The sequence below is a fragment of the Mesocricetus auratus genome, unplaced genomic scaffold (assembly GCF_017639785.1).
Source record: "Mesocricetus auratus isolate SY011 unplaced genomic scaffold, BCM_Maur_2.0 Super-Scaffold_6730, whole genome shotgun sequence".
NCBI lineage: Eukaryota > Metazoa > Chordata > Mammalia > Rodentia > Cricetidae > Mesocricetus > Mesocricetus auratus.
Window position 1 is genome coordinate 81,235,795 of NW_024429184.1, and position 13,928 is coordinate 81,249,722.

Below are 13,928 nucleotides of genomic sequence, written 5' to 3' on the forward strand. Positions count from 1 at the left end.
CATGTGGAGGGGTAGGGGTGGGGTCTTGCCTTTGAGAAAGGAATACACTGAAAACCTCAATACACCCCTCCTTTTTGAGACTCAGAAGGTCGCCTCAGTGGAAAATTCCCCAAGGTCCCTTCCCCTGAGCAGGGAACCAGGTCTGATTAGAAAGAACATGGGGTCCAGAGTGCTAAGGAAGGAAACCAGCAGGCTGTAGAGATAAGTGTAATTCTAACCTTGTGGTTTCTCCAGGGAGGATGACTTATGCCCGCTCTTCTGACAATCCCCTATTGCTTGCCCAGATCTGCACCTGCAGTAGCTCCACTCCTTACAACACCCCTATTACTTTGCTTGCCAAAATTATGTATATAAAAAGAAAGCTGTCCTAGGGCCTGGCGCGTTCAGTTAGCCAAGCTGCTGAATCGCCCACAGACGCCTGTGTAAAAAATTAAACCTCTTGTGGTTTGCATCCTACTGTCTGGTTATTGAGCTCGGGATGTCACCGGGGTATTCAGCCTGAAGCCTGATTACTTCAGGTCTTTCAACACAACCTTGAGAATGTGGCATGAATAGGGAGGAGAGGCCCATTTAGTTAACGTGTATCTATCATACAGTTGGGAGTGTGTTGGGCTAGGGCTAGAGGGAAGAGGAAGGCACAGCTACAGAGAAGCATGACCTGAGAAGTGTCTGCTCTGGATTCTAACTGAGTTAATAGACTTAGTCACTTAGTATGGGGCAACTTGGTCCAGGGAGATCCATGAGATGGGGGTAACTCAGCACACGCACACATAATCCCAGAAATCTTAAACTAAACTTCACCCTCATGAGAATAGTTGAAAGTTCCTTATGAAACACCTGGGAACTGATGTAGACTGACTGCTGATAGAAAAAGGGAGAAGACCGCCCAAGACTTTGAGAAGGGTCTACTCTTCTGGCCCATCAGTCATCGAAATGGCAAACAGTTAAAGCCTTGGAGAGAAGTATACACTTTGCAAGGAGGAACACAAAGAGTCTTGAGTGAATGAGCTACTTGAGCTGACTTCAACAGACACCTAGGATTTCTCAAGGATCAGCACATTACAGGCTGTTAAAAAAATGACTTGCACAAAGTTACAGAGGGACAGAAAGACCTTCAGAAATAAAGGAGGGACAGATGAAAGGGAGGAGGAGGAAGAGGCAGGTGTCTGCCTTCCACGTTTCCTATCTTTTATAATCATCAAGGTAAACAACAGTCAGGGCACACACTGCTCTTTCACCTTGAGAGTACCTCCCCTGCAACTGGGCAATGTCTGCTAGAATACAAAGTTTCTCATTCATTCATGTCTCCTGTTCTAATTACATAAGATTCACAAAAGCAGGGGTCTTAGTACTTGCAACATCATGGCATTGCACAGATGGATACCTATGATTTGGTTGCTAAAATAAGAGCATGGGAGAGGAGGAGACAGGACAGTGGGGAAGGGTGAATGAGAGCACAATATGATGATACGTAAGAATTAAAATGTCACAGTGAACCCGGCGGTGGTGACTCACGCCTTTAATCCCAGCACTCGGGAGGCAGAGGGAGGCGGATCTCTGTGAGTTCGAGGCCGGGCTGGACCGACAGCCTCCAAAACAATACAGAGAAACCCTGTCTCGTAAAAAACAAAAACCAAAAAGACAAAAACAAAATGTCACAGAGAGACCCATCATTCTGAATTAAATGCTAACTAAACAACTAACTTTTAAAAAGTAACGGCAAAGATAAGATGGATATAATTCAGTTCCTTACTCTTTTCTTGAACTTGGAGTTTTCTTGTACACATGACTTCGTTCTTGAGTTGTTGCCTTGCTTCCCTTTCAAGTGCCAGCTCCCGGTCCTTCTCAGCCAACTTCTTTGCTTTTATGTCTTCTAGTATTCTGTCTAGTTCTTTCTCCTGGGCTTTTTCTTCCATTCGTCGCTGTATTAGATAGTCATTGTACATCTTTTGCTCTCTTCCCATGTCTTCCTATGTGACATAAAATTTAATTCATGTTAATAGAATAATATATCAGTAAGAGCAAGTTTATTTTTGTAATACATGGTATCTTAGGGCTTTTACTGCTGTGAAGAGACACTATGACCATGGCAACTCTTATAATGAAAACATTTAATTGAGGTGGTGGCTTGCAGTTTCAGAGGGTAAGTCCATTGTCATCATGGTGGGACATGGCAGCATGCGGGCAGATGTGGTGCTATAACTGTAACCCTGCATCTTGCAGACAACGGGAAGTCGACTAACACACTGGACAGTATCCTAAGCCTGGGAAACCTCAAAGCCCACCCCCATAATCCTCTAACAAGGCCATACCATCTCCAACAGTCACCCCTTATGAGATTATGGGGGCCAATTACATTCAAACTACCACACATGGTAATTTATTTGGTATGTGAGTGTGTAATGTGTGTGGTTGGAAACACATGTGCCATGGTGTGTGTGTGTGTGTGTGTGTGTGTGTGTGTGTGTGTGTGTGTACATGCATGTGCCTATGTGTCAAAGGGCAATGTTCAGTAACAGGTTCTGTCTTTCTACCTGGGGATATAACTCAAATCAACAGGCTTGATAGTAGACTCCTTTACCTGATAAGCCAGCTTGTCAACCCCAATGGCAACCTAAAAAGCCGTCTCCTGAAAGGTGCCATCCTGATCTGTGGTGCTATATACTTAAGCATTCACTGATACAGCATTATTATTATGTCTGGGATTTACTTCAGAGGAGTCAGGAGTGCTTGTAGACATAGACAAGACAAGAATGGACTTTAGTTGAAGTTTGCCAAAGCTTATTAAGGACATACACGAGGGGAGCCTCAGGCCATTCTTTGTGTCTGTTTAAAATGTTTGACAACACATTTTTGAGTACGTTGGTTCAAATACTTTCTCAAAGTGTCTCCTGAAGCAGTTACCAGCCACACTATCAATGGGAATACTGCTACCCTACAATGGATTGATTGGAACCTCAACAGGAATGACCCAAGTAATCCATAAGGAGGCCTTGCACCTAAGAGACTATAGAGAGGGCAAATAAGAACATAAAACACTGTGCAATAGCATTAACCATTAGGGAAATGCAAACAAAGTTATATGAGATGTTAGTCAACATGTACCATAATAAAGCAAAATGAGTGACAATATCAAATGCTGAAGAGAATGTGGAGAAACTGGAGTGCTCCCGCAGTGCTGGATGGACTGAACTGATCTTTCATGGTCTTCCCTCCCTTCCTCCCTCCCTCCCTCCCTCACCCTCTTCCTCTGCCTTCCCTTCCTCTCTGCCTCCCTGGTGTGGGACATTGAGCTCAGGGCCTTGCACCATGCACACAGAAAGTGACAAACCAGAAGACTGACCACTCAGCAACCAATCCTGACCAGCATTTAGTAGGCACTAAATAAATATCTTACTTTCTTCTGCTTCTTCTTATCTGCCTCCTCTTGCAAGTCTTGAAGGGCCCTTCCCACGAGTTTCATGTTCAAGTCCTGAGTCTCTCTGTGCTCCTGCTGCATAGACTCTATCTTCTCTTGTAAGGCTTTCCCCAAAATCTTCCTAGTTTCCTGCCTTGTCTTCTGCTTCTGGAGCTTCTCTTGTTCGTTCTCTAGTTTAACCTGTGCACTGTTCTGCTCCTAAGGAGGAATAATCAACACCATTAAGGAAAGCAACTAAGTTGATGCATTTGCTCTAACCTGGGGAGCCTAAGGAGTTTCTTGGAAATGTGCAATCAGCTGTATTTAGAGGGGCTGTATAAATGGAGCTTGCTTTTTAACATAGCTGAGTCAGCAATAAAGCTTTGTAGAAATTGCTGTATGTGTGATTGTAAAGTAAGTGATAAGTAGGTATGTGTCCCAAAATAACAAAAAAAAAAAAAGAATGATCTTTGACCCCAGTACACATCACTAACCACTATAGTCAACATGCCAGCCCATATTCTTCCATGCTTTATGCTTCTAGGCACACCTATACATCTAGATGAGTATATTATTAAGAAGCAATGAAACTTCCAAGTGAAAATGTGCTTAATGGATCAGCCCCAAACCCCAAGACAGAAAACTGTATTAACGGGAAACTGTAGCGCCTGAGCCATGAGCAAGTGTAATGCACCAGGTGAAAGCCTGGAGATTGAAATGAGAGACAAGACGTCCTGCCGTTCGTGCTAAGAGAACGCATGCGCGTGTGTTTATTGCAAGGAGGGAGCAGCCTTACATACAGACTTACAGCACAGTGGAGAAACCCCAGGTGTGAGTTCGTGTTTTCATAATTAGAGGTTGATGCCAGTGGGGCAAGGCTGGGGCTGTAAGCCAGGACTAGAAAACAGGATGCACCTGTGGTTATTGGCTGACAAGCAACTCACAGAGACTCCATGGGGCCTGAGGCCCAACAGGAAACTGCTACACCCATGGAGCCCATCGCTACATCACAGGCACTTGAAAGGGCTCACCAGGAAGCGGGCCTCCTCTTCCTTCATCTGCCGTGCAGCCTGCCTTTGCGCCTGGAGGCTGGTGACTTGAGCATCCAGCCCCAGGCGTGTGTTTAACACCAGCTCTTTCTGTCTCTTCTCTTCTTGAGCTTCTCGATTTTCCTTGGCTAGCCTGTCTTCCTCCCAGAGCTTCGCATACATCTGCTCTTCCACCAGCCTCTGCCTCTGCAGCTCCTGGTTGAATGCTATCTGTGCTTTCCGTTCCTCGCCTACCCGTTTCTCGTGGATGCCGACCAGTTTACTGCGCAGCTCCTCGCAATGCTCCCTGGAGAGGGAGAGGGAAAAGGCCCCAGCCTTTTGTGAGGCAGTTCTGGTTTTAGGCATATCTACCCAGTAATGCACAGGAGAAAGGAAAACCAAACAACCCAGATGTACACCACCTGGACAGAGGAAATGTAGGAAGCCATAGGGAGCAAGGCAGCTCCAGGAGGGCACTGCTAAGATACAGGCACTGCCATCAGGCAGAATCCGCTTGAATCCTTGCTCTGCCATTTTCTCTGTGATGCTGGATCAAAAATTTACCTTATCTTGCCAGGGATAGTGGTGCACGCCTTTAGTTCCAGCACTCAGGAGGCAGGGGCAAGCAGATCTCTGTGAGTTCGAGGCCAGCCTGGTCTACAGAACAAGTTCCAGGACAGGCTCTAAAGCAATACAGAGAAACCCTGTCTCAAAAAACCAAAAAATAAAAAAAAAGAAATCATAATGTAAATATCTGATATGCAGGATATCTTATATGCAATCCCTGTAAAAGTGGTTTTTTTTGACCCCCCAGACAATCCCCTATTGCTTGCCCAGATCTGCACCTGCAGTAGCTCCACTCCTTACAACACCCCCTATTACTTTGCTTGCCAAAATTATGAATATAAAAAGAAAGCTGTCCTAGGGCCTGGCGCGTTCAGTTAGCCAAGCTGCTGAATCGCCCACAGACGCCTGTGTAAAAAATTAAACCTCTTGCAGTTTGCATCCTACTGTCTGGTTATTGAGCTCGGGATATTCAACCTGAAGCCCACTTACTTCAGGTCTTTCACCAGTTAAGTGAGAACTTACTCAGAGACTGTCTGGTTCTGAATGCAGCTTAGCAAGAGGCATCCCTTTGCTTACTCATGCTCAGTGACATGGGAACCTAACTGACATTCATTTTCCTCATGTCAATCAACATAGTAGTCTATCAAAGAGTCTGGCATAAGTCCCAAAAATATTTACCAAATCCAGGTGTGGTGGCAGTCCTACAAGCGGCAAGCTGAGGTGCAAAAATCTTGAATTCAAGGCCAGCCTGGGCTATGCCCTGACTTTTGAGCTAACCTAGATTACTAAATTAGACCTTATTTTAAAAAATGAATGCATTTGGGCTGGAGAGATGGCTCAGCAGTTAAAGTCCTGGCTGCTCTTGCAGAGGATCCTAGTTTGATTCCAGCACTCACATGGCAGCTCGCAGCTGTCTGTAACTCCAGTTCTAGGCCTTCTTGGGCACGAGGCACACGTGTATTTACAGCCATGCAGGCAAAATGCTCATAAATATAAAATAAGAAGTGCATTTATTAAATGAATTTTAAAAGGCTAATGGCTATGATTTAAACCCTTCCAGGGAAAACTTGAAATTTCAGATCCCTTCTGAGGATTAAAATCTTAAAATTAAAAGTTATACGAAACTGGTAATCATTCATGTGACAATTGCTACTTTGAAGAACTTGAATGAAAAAAAAGAGCAAAATAAAGAAACCAATCTGAGAAATATGATAGCAATTTCCTAAAGATTTGCTTTTATTATATTTTTTAAATTATGTGTATGTTTCTGTCTATATGTGGGTCTGTGCATATAAGTACACATGCCAATGGAGTCCAGAAGAGGGCATCAGATCCCCTGGAGCTGGACATACAGTAAGACGGTTGTGAGTGGCCAGATCTGTGTGCTCAAGCAGAACATGGAGCTTCTGTAAAAGCAGTACACAGCTCTTAAGCTCATGACAGCTACATCCTTAATGTCCATTAAGAAGTATAAGAGGCAGTGAAAATATAACCACAGAATAATAAGTCAGTTATAAATAGATTCTTCCTCTAAAAACTATAGTCCTAGGAAGAAACAGAAATCACAGGGACTTTTCCAAGTATCTTTGCATTAGGGCTAGGGATATGTAAGTGTGTAGACATACAAATACAATCTTCTGAGTCTGTCCAGTGTTGCTTTTATGTATGCGATGGCAGCACTGTAAAACTAACCACGAAGTTCATCCCCGGGCAATCAGAAATGGCCACAGTAATAATCAGACCGTGGTCAGTAGGGACAGAGATGGGAACAACCCGCACTTGGCACTTCCATCCTTGGGAGGCAATTTTGAGACAAACTGGGCACTTGTGTTTGAAGTGACTGATGTACTTAATGTATGCATTTTAAGTGATTACCGAGATTTAACATATGATTACCGTGTACACCCTTCTAAGGCTATAACTTACTGTAAATTAGCGTTCCTAAACCATTTTTAATATACCAGCTAGAACGTGGGATTGTCCCTTTAAGACTGTGGTCACTCTTAAAAGAGACTCCACAGCCTAAAGAAGTCAAGCCCTCCTCCCCACAGCCACCTCCTGAGCACAGAGAATTACAAAGCACTCTGTGCTCTGACAGCTCTTAATTTATTCCAGTCCTTTGTCATGATGGTTCTGTTGAACTAAATCACTGATGTGAAACTTCCACCAGCCTCCCAACAGTTATAAAATCTGGCACTTCCTTTGTTCTTGAGGTTGCTCCGGAGGCTTTCTGTGAGCCCAACCCCCCACCCATCCCAGGTGCTCCAATGGGGGGGGCTCTTTCCCTCAGCTCTCTCTCCCCCCTCCCTATCTCCTTCTCCCTCTCCTTCCTGTCGCCTCCTTTAAGGCCCCCATTGTGTATTCCCACATACTGCACCATTTTCTGTCTAATGTTCTCCCTCCTACCTCTAGGACCCATCATGGTATGGAAGCTCTTTCGCCCAGTAAGCACTGTCCCCAAAGGGAACTATGCTTCTGCTTCCTTTGTCATTTTCTCTTTAATAGTCTAGGTAACAATCCCATGCTCACACTCTGCTCGTAGGCTCTTCCAGTTTATTACCTGAATTGCTGTTCTAATTTTTCAGCTACAAAATCCTGCCTCTCTTTTTCCTTCTTCTCTCTTAATAGCTTGGTTCTCTCTCTCATTCTGTCTTTTTTCTCTTCAATGGTTTCTCCTTTTAACTGTAGTTCAGTAAAATACTCATTTTCTTCTGATGATAAAAGTTCACGTAGCCTGAAACAACCGAATGAAAAACAACTAAGTGATTTATTCATTAAAATTATCATTCCAACTAACTTTTGCTCTGAATTAGTGTCTAACAATTTTTAAAGAAATAAAAAATTTGGGCTGGGGGAATAGCTCAGCTGTCAAAAGCTAGGCTCACAACCAAAAATATAAGAAATAAAAGATCATGATAAGGTTGAGGAAATATAATAAAACACTTGCCAGTAAATCGTGAGTTTTGTCCTCAGAAGCCACTTTGAAAGACTTGAAGAAGAGTAGGGTGATGACCTGAGTTTGACCCTGGGACCCACATAGTGGAAGGAGAGAACTACAAGTTGTCCCCTGACCTCCACATGCACAATGACATTCACTCCCTTCAACAAGCAACATTAAAAAAAAATCACTGTGGTTCTCTATAACATAAGACCTTAATCCATACCATATTTTATTTGGTAATATACAGATAAAATATGAAATGCTTATCTTCAAAAGTAGCAAAGTCAATAGATTCTAATTAAACATTTTAATTTAAAAAATAAACCATAGCCGGGTGGTGGTGGTGCCCCACCTTTAATCCCAGCACTTGGAAGGCAGAGGCTGGAGGATCTCTGTGAGGTTGAGGCCAGCCTGGTCTACAGAGTGAGTGCCAGGACAGGCACCAAAGCTACACAGAGAAACCCTGTCTCGAAAAACCAAAAGAAAAAGCAAAAAGAAAGAAAGAAACCATAAAATAAAACAGTATATTCTTTCTCCATCAAAATGTAGTTAACATACATAAAAATAATAACGAACAATAGTTATTGGTTTTACTATGAAGTACTTAGCCATGACCTTTATTTGACCCGATTGTTTCATGCACAGTATTAAAAGTTTGTGAGCTGTGGATATAAGAGAACTTGCCAAACATAGGAAAGGCCCTGGACTTGATCCCCAGTACTCAAAGGAAATAAAAAGTGAGTGCTGCAACGCCTGGGTACCAGGTCTGTGAGCCTTACTTATTCCTCCTCTCTTCCATGTTAATGATGAAGCCTTGCATGGCATCCTTGACTCTCCTTTGCACAAGTCTGTCAAAGCACTTGCGGTCACTGTGCTCGATCCAGTCAACTCTCAGGTGATCCTGCTCATTGGATTTAATGGAAGCCAAAGTAGTATGGTGCTTGTGGTAACTGCGCTGGATTCTTTTCAGATGTTGCTCAGCCCTTTGAGCCTTGGGAGGCTTGGCCCTCTGAAAACAAAGGACAGTGGTCACTTACAATAAGCAAAAATCAAGAGCTTGACTGTGGAAAGAAAAAAAAAACGTGTGTGTGTGTGTAGTGTATATACATATACATGCATGCATACATACATACATACATACATACATACATACATACATACATAATACATACCCACATACACCTTGCTGGACAACCAAAAGCATCTAAAACTTGGGTGTACACACACACACACACACACACACACACACACACACACACACACACCTTGCTGTTACAACTAAAAGCAGCTTAAGTCTCTAAGAGCTAACTTGTTTGGTTCCCTAAGTTTGATATTCATCAAATCAGCCTCAAGTATGGAGAGTCTTTGGCATTTGATGGCATGCATTCTGATAAACCTATTGTAAACAAGAAATACTGTTAGTAAAAATGCATTTAACACACATAATCTACCAAGCATAACAAACACTGTAGAGTTATCTGTCATTAGGCCTCACAATCTCACCTGAGTTTGGTATAGGCTTAACCTCAATGTCCTGCCCAAGACCCTAAGAGTAACCTTACTATATATTGTTATTCCATGAAAAGATCCAAATTCACATTTTGAAGTACAACCTACTGAATGCCTATCACTTTTGCATCATTATAAAAAAGTAAGTCAAATCATGAGTTAAAGATCATCTCTTTTTCTTAAAAAGTCCTTTGATTAAAAGTAGGTATAGTTATTAAAGTTAACATTTGAACAGCTTTTAGCAGCCCTGTCTGCATATTCCCAGCAGGTCAACACATCCCTCAGTCCTCACCAGAAACTTCCATTTGCAGTAGGCAGGGATTAACCCAGACACCCACAACTGGCCAAATACATAGAATAATAAACCACAGGATGCTCCAAAGGAAACATAAATACCGCACCCAGCCCACCACCCACTCCCAAGACTCAGAGATCATTGCAGAAGAGCCAGGAGTGACAATGACAAAAACATCTGGACACAGGAGGGCAGCTGCAAATACAAACTCACAGTGATTGCAACAGCACAAAACCTTTGCAAGCCCCAGCCAGACTGTATCCCAGCATGGAGAGGGAGACTGGGCATACAATTCCATCACTAGCTATAAGTGAATGACAATAACTATTAGCAGCTGCGAGAGAGACTGTTTTCTCTGAGAGTGTATCCCCTGGTAAGTTGACCACCCTCAGTGGAAGACCACACATCCAAGAATATGGGGGCAGCACAAATTGGCCTTAAAGGGTTAAAAAAGAAAGAGGATACAAGTTGGGTGAGTGTGGAAGGAGGGGTGAATATGGGAAGAGTTGGGTAAATACAAGCAAAATAGGCATGGAACTGGAAACTCTCAAAGAACTAATAAAGATAGATGATGGATGGGTGAACAGATGGATAAAAATTTAACAGACCAAATGCTAGAAATTATTTAGTCAACCAGAGATGGGAGTGCTGTTCTCAAAGTACTTCAAATAAGATAGACTTGGGTAGTAAGAATCAGGGGCTTTCTCAAACTTGTTCTTGTGACCTACTGTACTGACATGGTTTCTAACCAGTTATTAGCATCGAAAAATTTTCCGTGAAAAAAAAGAGGAAGGCTACTATCTAGTTACACATGTACTAAACTGCAAGTGTGAAAGACCAAAAAGGAAGAAATGAAGAAAGGAAAGGGGGCTGACACTAGAAATTTACTCTGATTCAGTTCATTTTTTAAAAGTTTGAATGCAAGGCCTATACTGTGGAAAATTCTGGCACAGTTTTGGTTTCTTTAAATGTAGTCTTTGCACAATGGTCACTCAAAAGTTGGACGTGTATGCACATTTTGAATCTAAATCAAAACACTAAATGAAATCTCTTTGACTATATCATTATTATTTCTGTATTGCTAGCACCGACTGCTCTCTTCCCAGAATTAGCCTCTCAATATGAATGAGCAAACAAGGTGGTGTTGATGCAGTGTCTGTACCTCCTGGTGTCATCAAGCAATCAATAGTCTTGAACTTTGTGTTTTCAGTGGTGGTTTTATCCAGTCATCCTTGGATGAACTGTGGCAGGTCAGTGTTCATTCATAGTAATAAACCCAGAAGGCACAAGGCAGATCCTTCTGCTGAATTACATTTAGAAGATTGGTGCCAGAGTTACCTGATAGTGGGGTTTGATATTTGTAGTAAAGTACTGGAAGGAGACTAACAAGCACAGCATCCAAAGACAAACAGATGAAATGTTTCAGGCTTGTGATATACAAAAAGGCACCTGGATGCAGCTGACACATCCTGTGAAATGGGAAGCAAGACCCAAGATGAATAGGAAGTATATCATGAGAAGCAACTCCACATCACCAGTACTTGGAGTCTAAGAGTCATTCAATTCAACTACTGTTCTCGAAAATTCCTGATATGAGTACAGATTCTGTGACAGTGAATTAGGGCAGGGTCTCTGGGGCAGGGGACTCAAAGAATTTAGGCTTCTGGTAGACATGTGTGGACTGAGAACAACATACAAGCCAGCTAGAAACAAATGTTGCCAGTCGTCAGGACAGGAATCAAGATCCAGGGTACACTTTGACTGAAGAGAGGAACAAGGGAAAGAGTTGGTGAGAAACAGCACTACTGGTAGCTAGACCTGGAAGCCCTGTAAGGCTTGGGGCATTGAGACACAGTGTCATGTAGCTCAGGCTGGCTCAAACTCTCCTTTTAACTGATCATCTGCCTCTATCTCCCAAATGTTGTAGTTACGGGCTTGTCGCCACACCTAGCTGAGTTCCCAGTCTCTGGATGATCAAGGTGGCACCCTGAGTTGTCTTAAAATGGAAAAGGTAATGGCAGTTGAGGAACAGATTTGTCACTGACCAAAATCCCCACTGTTCAATAGAAATATAATACAAAACAGACACATAGGTTTTTCTTGTAACTGAATTAGTTAAGTGAAAACAGGAAATTACTTTTGATTATATATTTTATTTATCCAATATACAAAGAACATTATCTTTTCAATAAGTGACTCTGAGCATTTTCAAAACATTTCTAGAAAGGGAAAGTCATGTGTGGCTAGCAACTACAATAATGGAAATGGACACGGATGCTCTGAGGGCACTAAAAGACTAGCAAAGTGGACTTGTGGTTATCAAGGAATGGCTTTGCTACTATAACATCTCAGGTTCCTATTTTAAAGAATGATGACATCATTCAAGTTTGACTGTGACCTATACTCTAGTGTTTCTAGTTTCCAAGTCTAGGGTTTCTGCTCTGTTGAATGAGAAAAAGAAATGTGCCGGTGGCTGCTCACATCCCTGCTTGTTTCTATTGCCTTCTTCCAGGGAATTTCTGAGGGTCCAAGCTTTACCAGTTCAGTGACCACTCATGTCTGCATTCCCATCTGCACACTTAGACACCAGAGAAGAAGCAACTCTGGCTTCTTTTGCCTCCTACTTTTTTCCTGTAAGCAGACAGTATTTGGTGGTTTGTTTCTGCTTTAGCAGTCTGGTTTTTTTCCTGTTCCTTATTGGTTATGAACATAAATAATAGTCATCAACAAATGGCTTGGATCCCAAGTGCTGCGTTGAGATACGTGACTTCAAAGTGATCTGATTCTGTCCCTCATGCAGTTATCTGGAGCCCTTAATGCTCATAGCAGTTTCCAGACTACTTTTTTCCAGGTCCAGATTCTATAGTCCTTCAACCTAGAGAAGAGGGATGTCTGTAAGTGAATGGAAATGTGGCACATGCGCTATGGATCATAACACAACTGTATTCTTGATTAGCCCAATTCTTTCTTCCACAAGTTACCACCACAGAGAACATAACCTATTATCTGCCTTTAATGGCTTATTTAGGAGGATGCTGTTTCATCATCCTGTAGATGGGGCTTTTAATGAAGGGGAACTCCCAGGGTCACTGGATTTACTCCTGTATATTCTTTAGTGTTACACAACCAACAGAGGTTCCAGCCAGGACTCTGATTACACATAGCAGATCGTCTGGTGTGTAGAAGCCAGCTTGCAGGAATAAAGGAACACAGATGCATGGATGAGGAATGCCTGAAGTTTTAGCAAAATGCCTTAAACTACTACCTTATTGGACTACCATCACCAGCCTATCCTAAAAGGCAACTCTTATTTCCGGTTTGTAGGGGCACTTTTGTCCAACACCCACTACTTATTTAGCTGGCACATTCCATTAGCACACACAGCATTCAAAGCCCAATTCCCTTTCTACAGACTTCATAGGGTCACAAGACCAATCCAAGGTCGTACCGTTGAGCCTTAGCCGACTGGCCCAGTACCCTTCTACAGTAACTTCCACGCCCATGCTCACGGCAAGGGGTCAGATCTTTCCGTTTGGAGGGTAACAAAAACACCAAGATCCCAAGTGGTGATTCTAGCTGGAGGTTGGAGTGGAAAAGTGGAGGTTGGGTGTTTTGGGTGTGGGCGGGATGATAGTTAGGTGAGAACAATCTTTTCTTCCTCAAAATCTGCTCCCATGAGGAACCTGCTTCCCAGGTGAAAGAACCCAGACCGGTCGGGCTCTACCCAGAGATGGAAAAAGTTTATAAGTTTCCCGCACAAACGTCTTGTACTTACTATGATCACCGCCTTGGGAGTGGGACCCTTAAATTCCCTTGGGACGGTGCCAAACCGCTGGCTGTACATTTTCGAGTCTCTTTGGGATGGTGACGACCAAGAACGGCAAAGCCCAGAGGAGTCTGCTTTCCAGACGCAGAGGCTGGTTGCCATGGTGAGCCACCCCTCCCCGTGAGGCGCTAGTGAAGGTAGGCGGGTCAAACGGAAGCCGTCCCTGGTCACTGGCCCATAAGAGCACTCTGCTGTTATCACTCCGCCCATCCATTGCCCAACCCCTGGCAGCTACACCTCCATCCACCTCCTTTTCCTCCAGGGCTCCTCAGAAGGTGGGGGTGGGGAGGGAGCGGACTGACACACCTTTAACCGAAGTGTCAAAACACAATCCAGTGGATTTTGCTAGTTATCATCTGTAATTG

General features: G+C 43.2%; 1 protein-coding gene across 1 annotated transcript in view; it reads right to left on the reverse strand.

Moving 5' to 3' along the window:
• The window catches only part of Cfap53 (cilia and flagella associated protein 53), a 40,013-nt gene extending 26,100 nt beyond the window's left edge, over positions 1–13,913 (reverse strand). Inside the window, exons 1-6 of the mRNA XM_021230889.2 lie at positions 13,513–13,913; positions 8,713–8,942; positions 7,553–7,726; positions 4,429–4,732; positions 3,398–3,616; positions 1,754–1,970 (exon numbers count right to left, since the gene is read on the reverse strand). Coding sequence (XP_021086548.2) covers positions 1,754–1,970; positions 3,398–3,616; positions 4,429–4,732; positions 7,553–7,726; positions 8,713–8,942; positions 13,513–13,773 — 1,405 coding nt within the window. The 5' untranslated portion in view covers positions 13,774–13,913. The remainder of the gene's footprint in view (positions 1–1,753; positions 1,971–3,397; positions 3,617–4,428; positions 4,733–7,552; positions 7,727–8,712; positions 8,943–13,512) is intronic.
• Between the last annotated feature and the right edge of the window lie 15 nt (positions 13,914–13,928).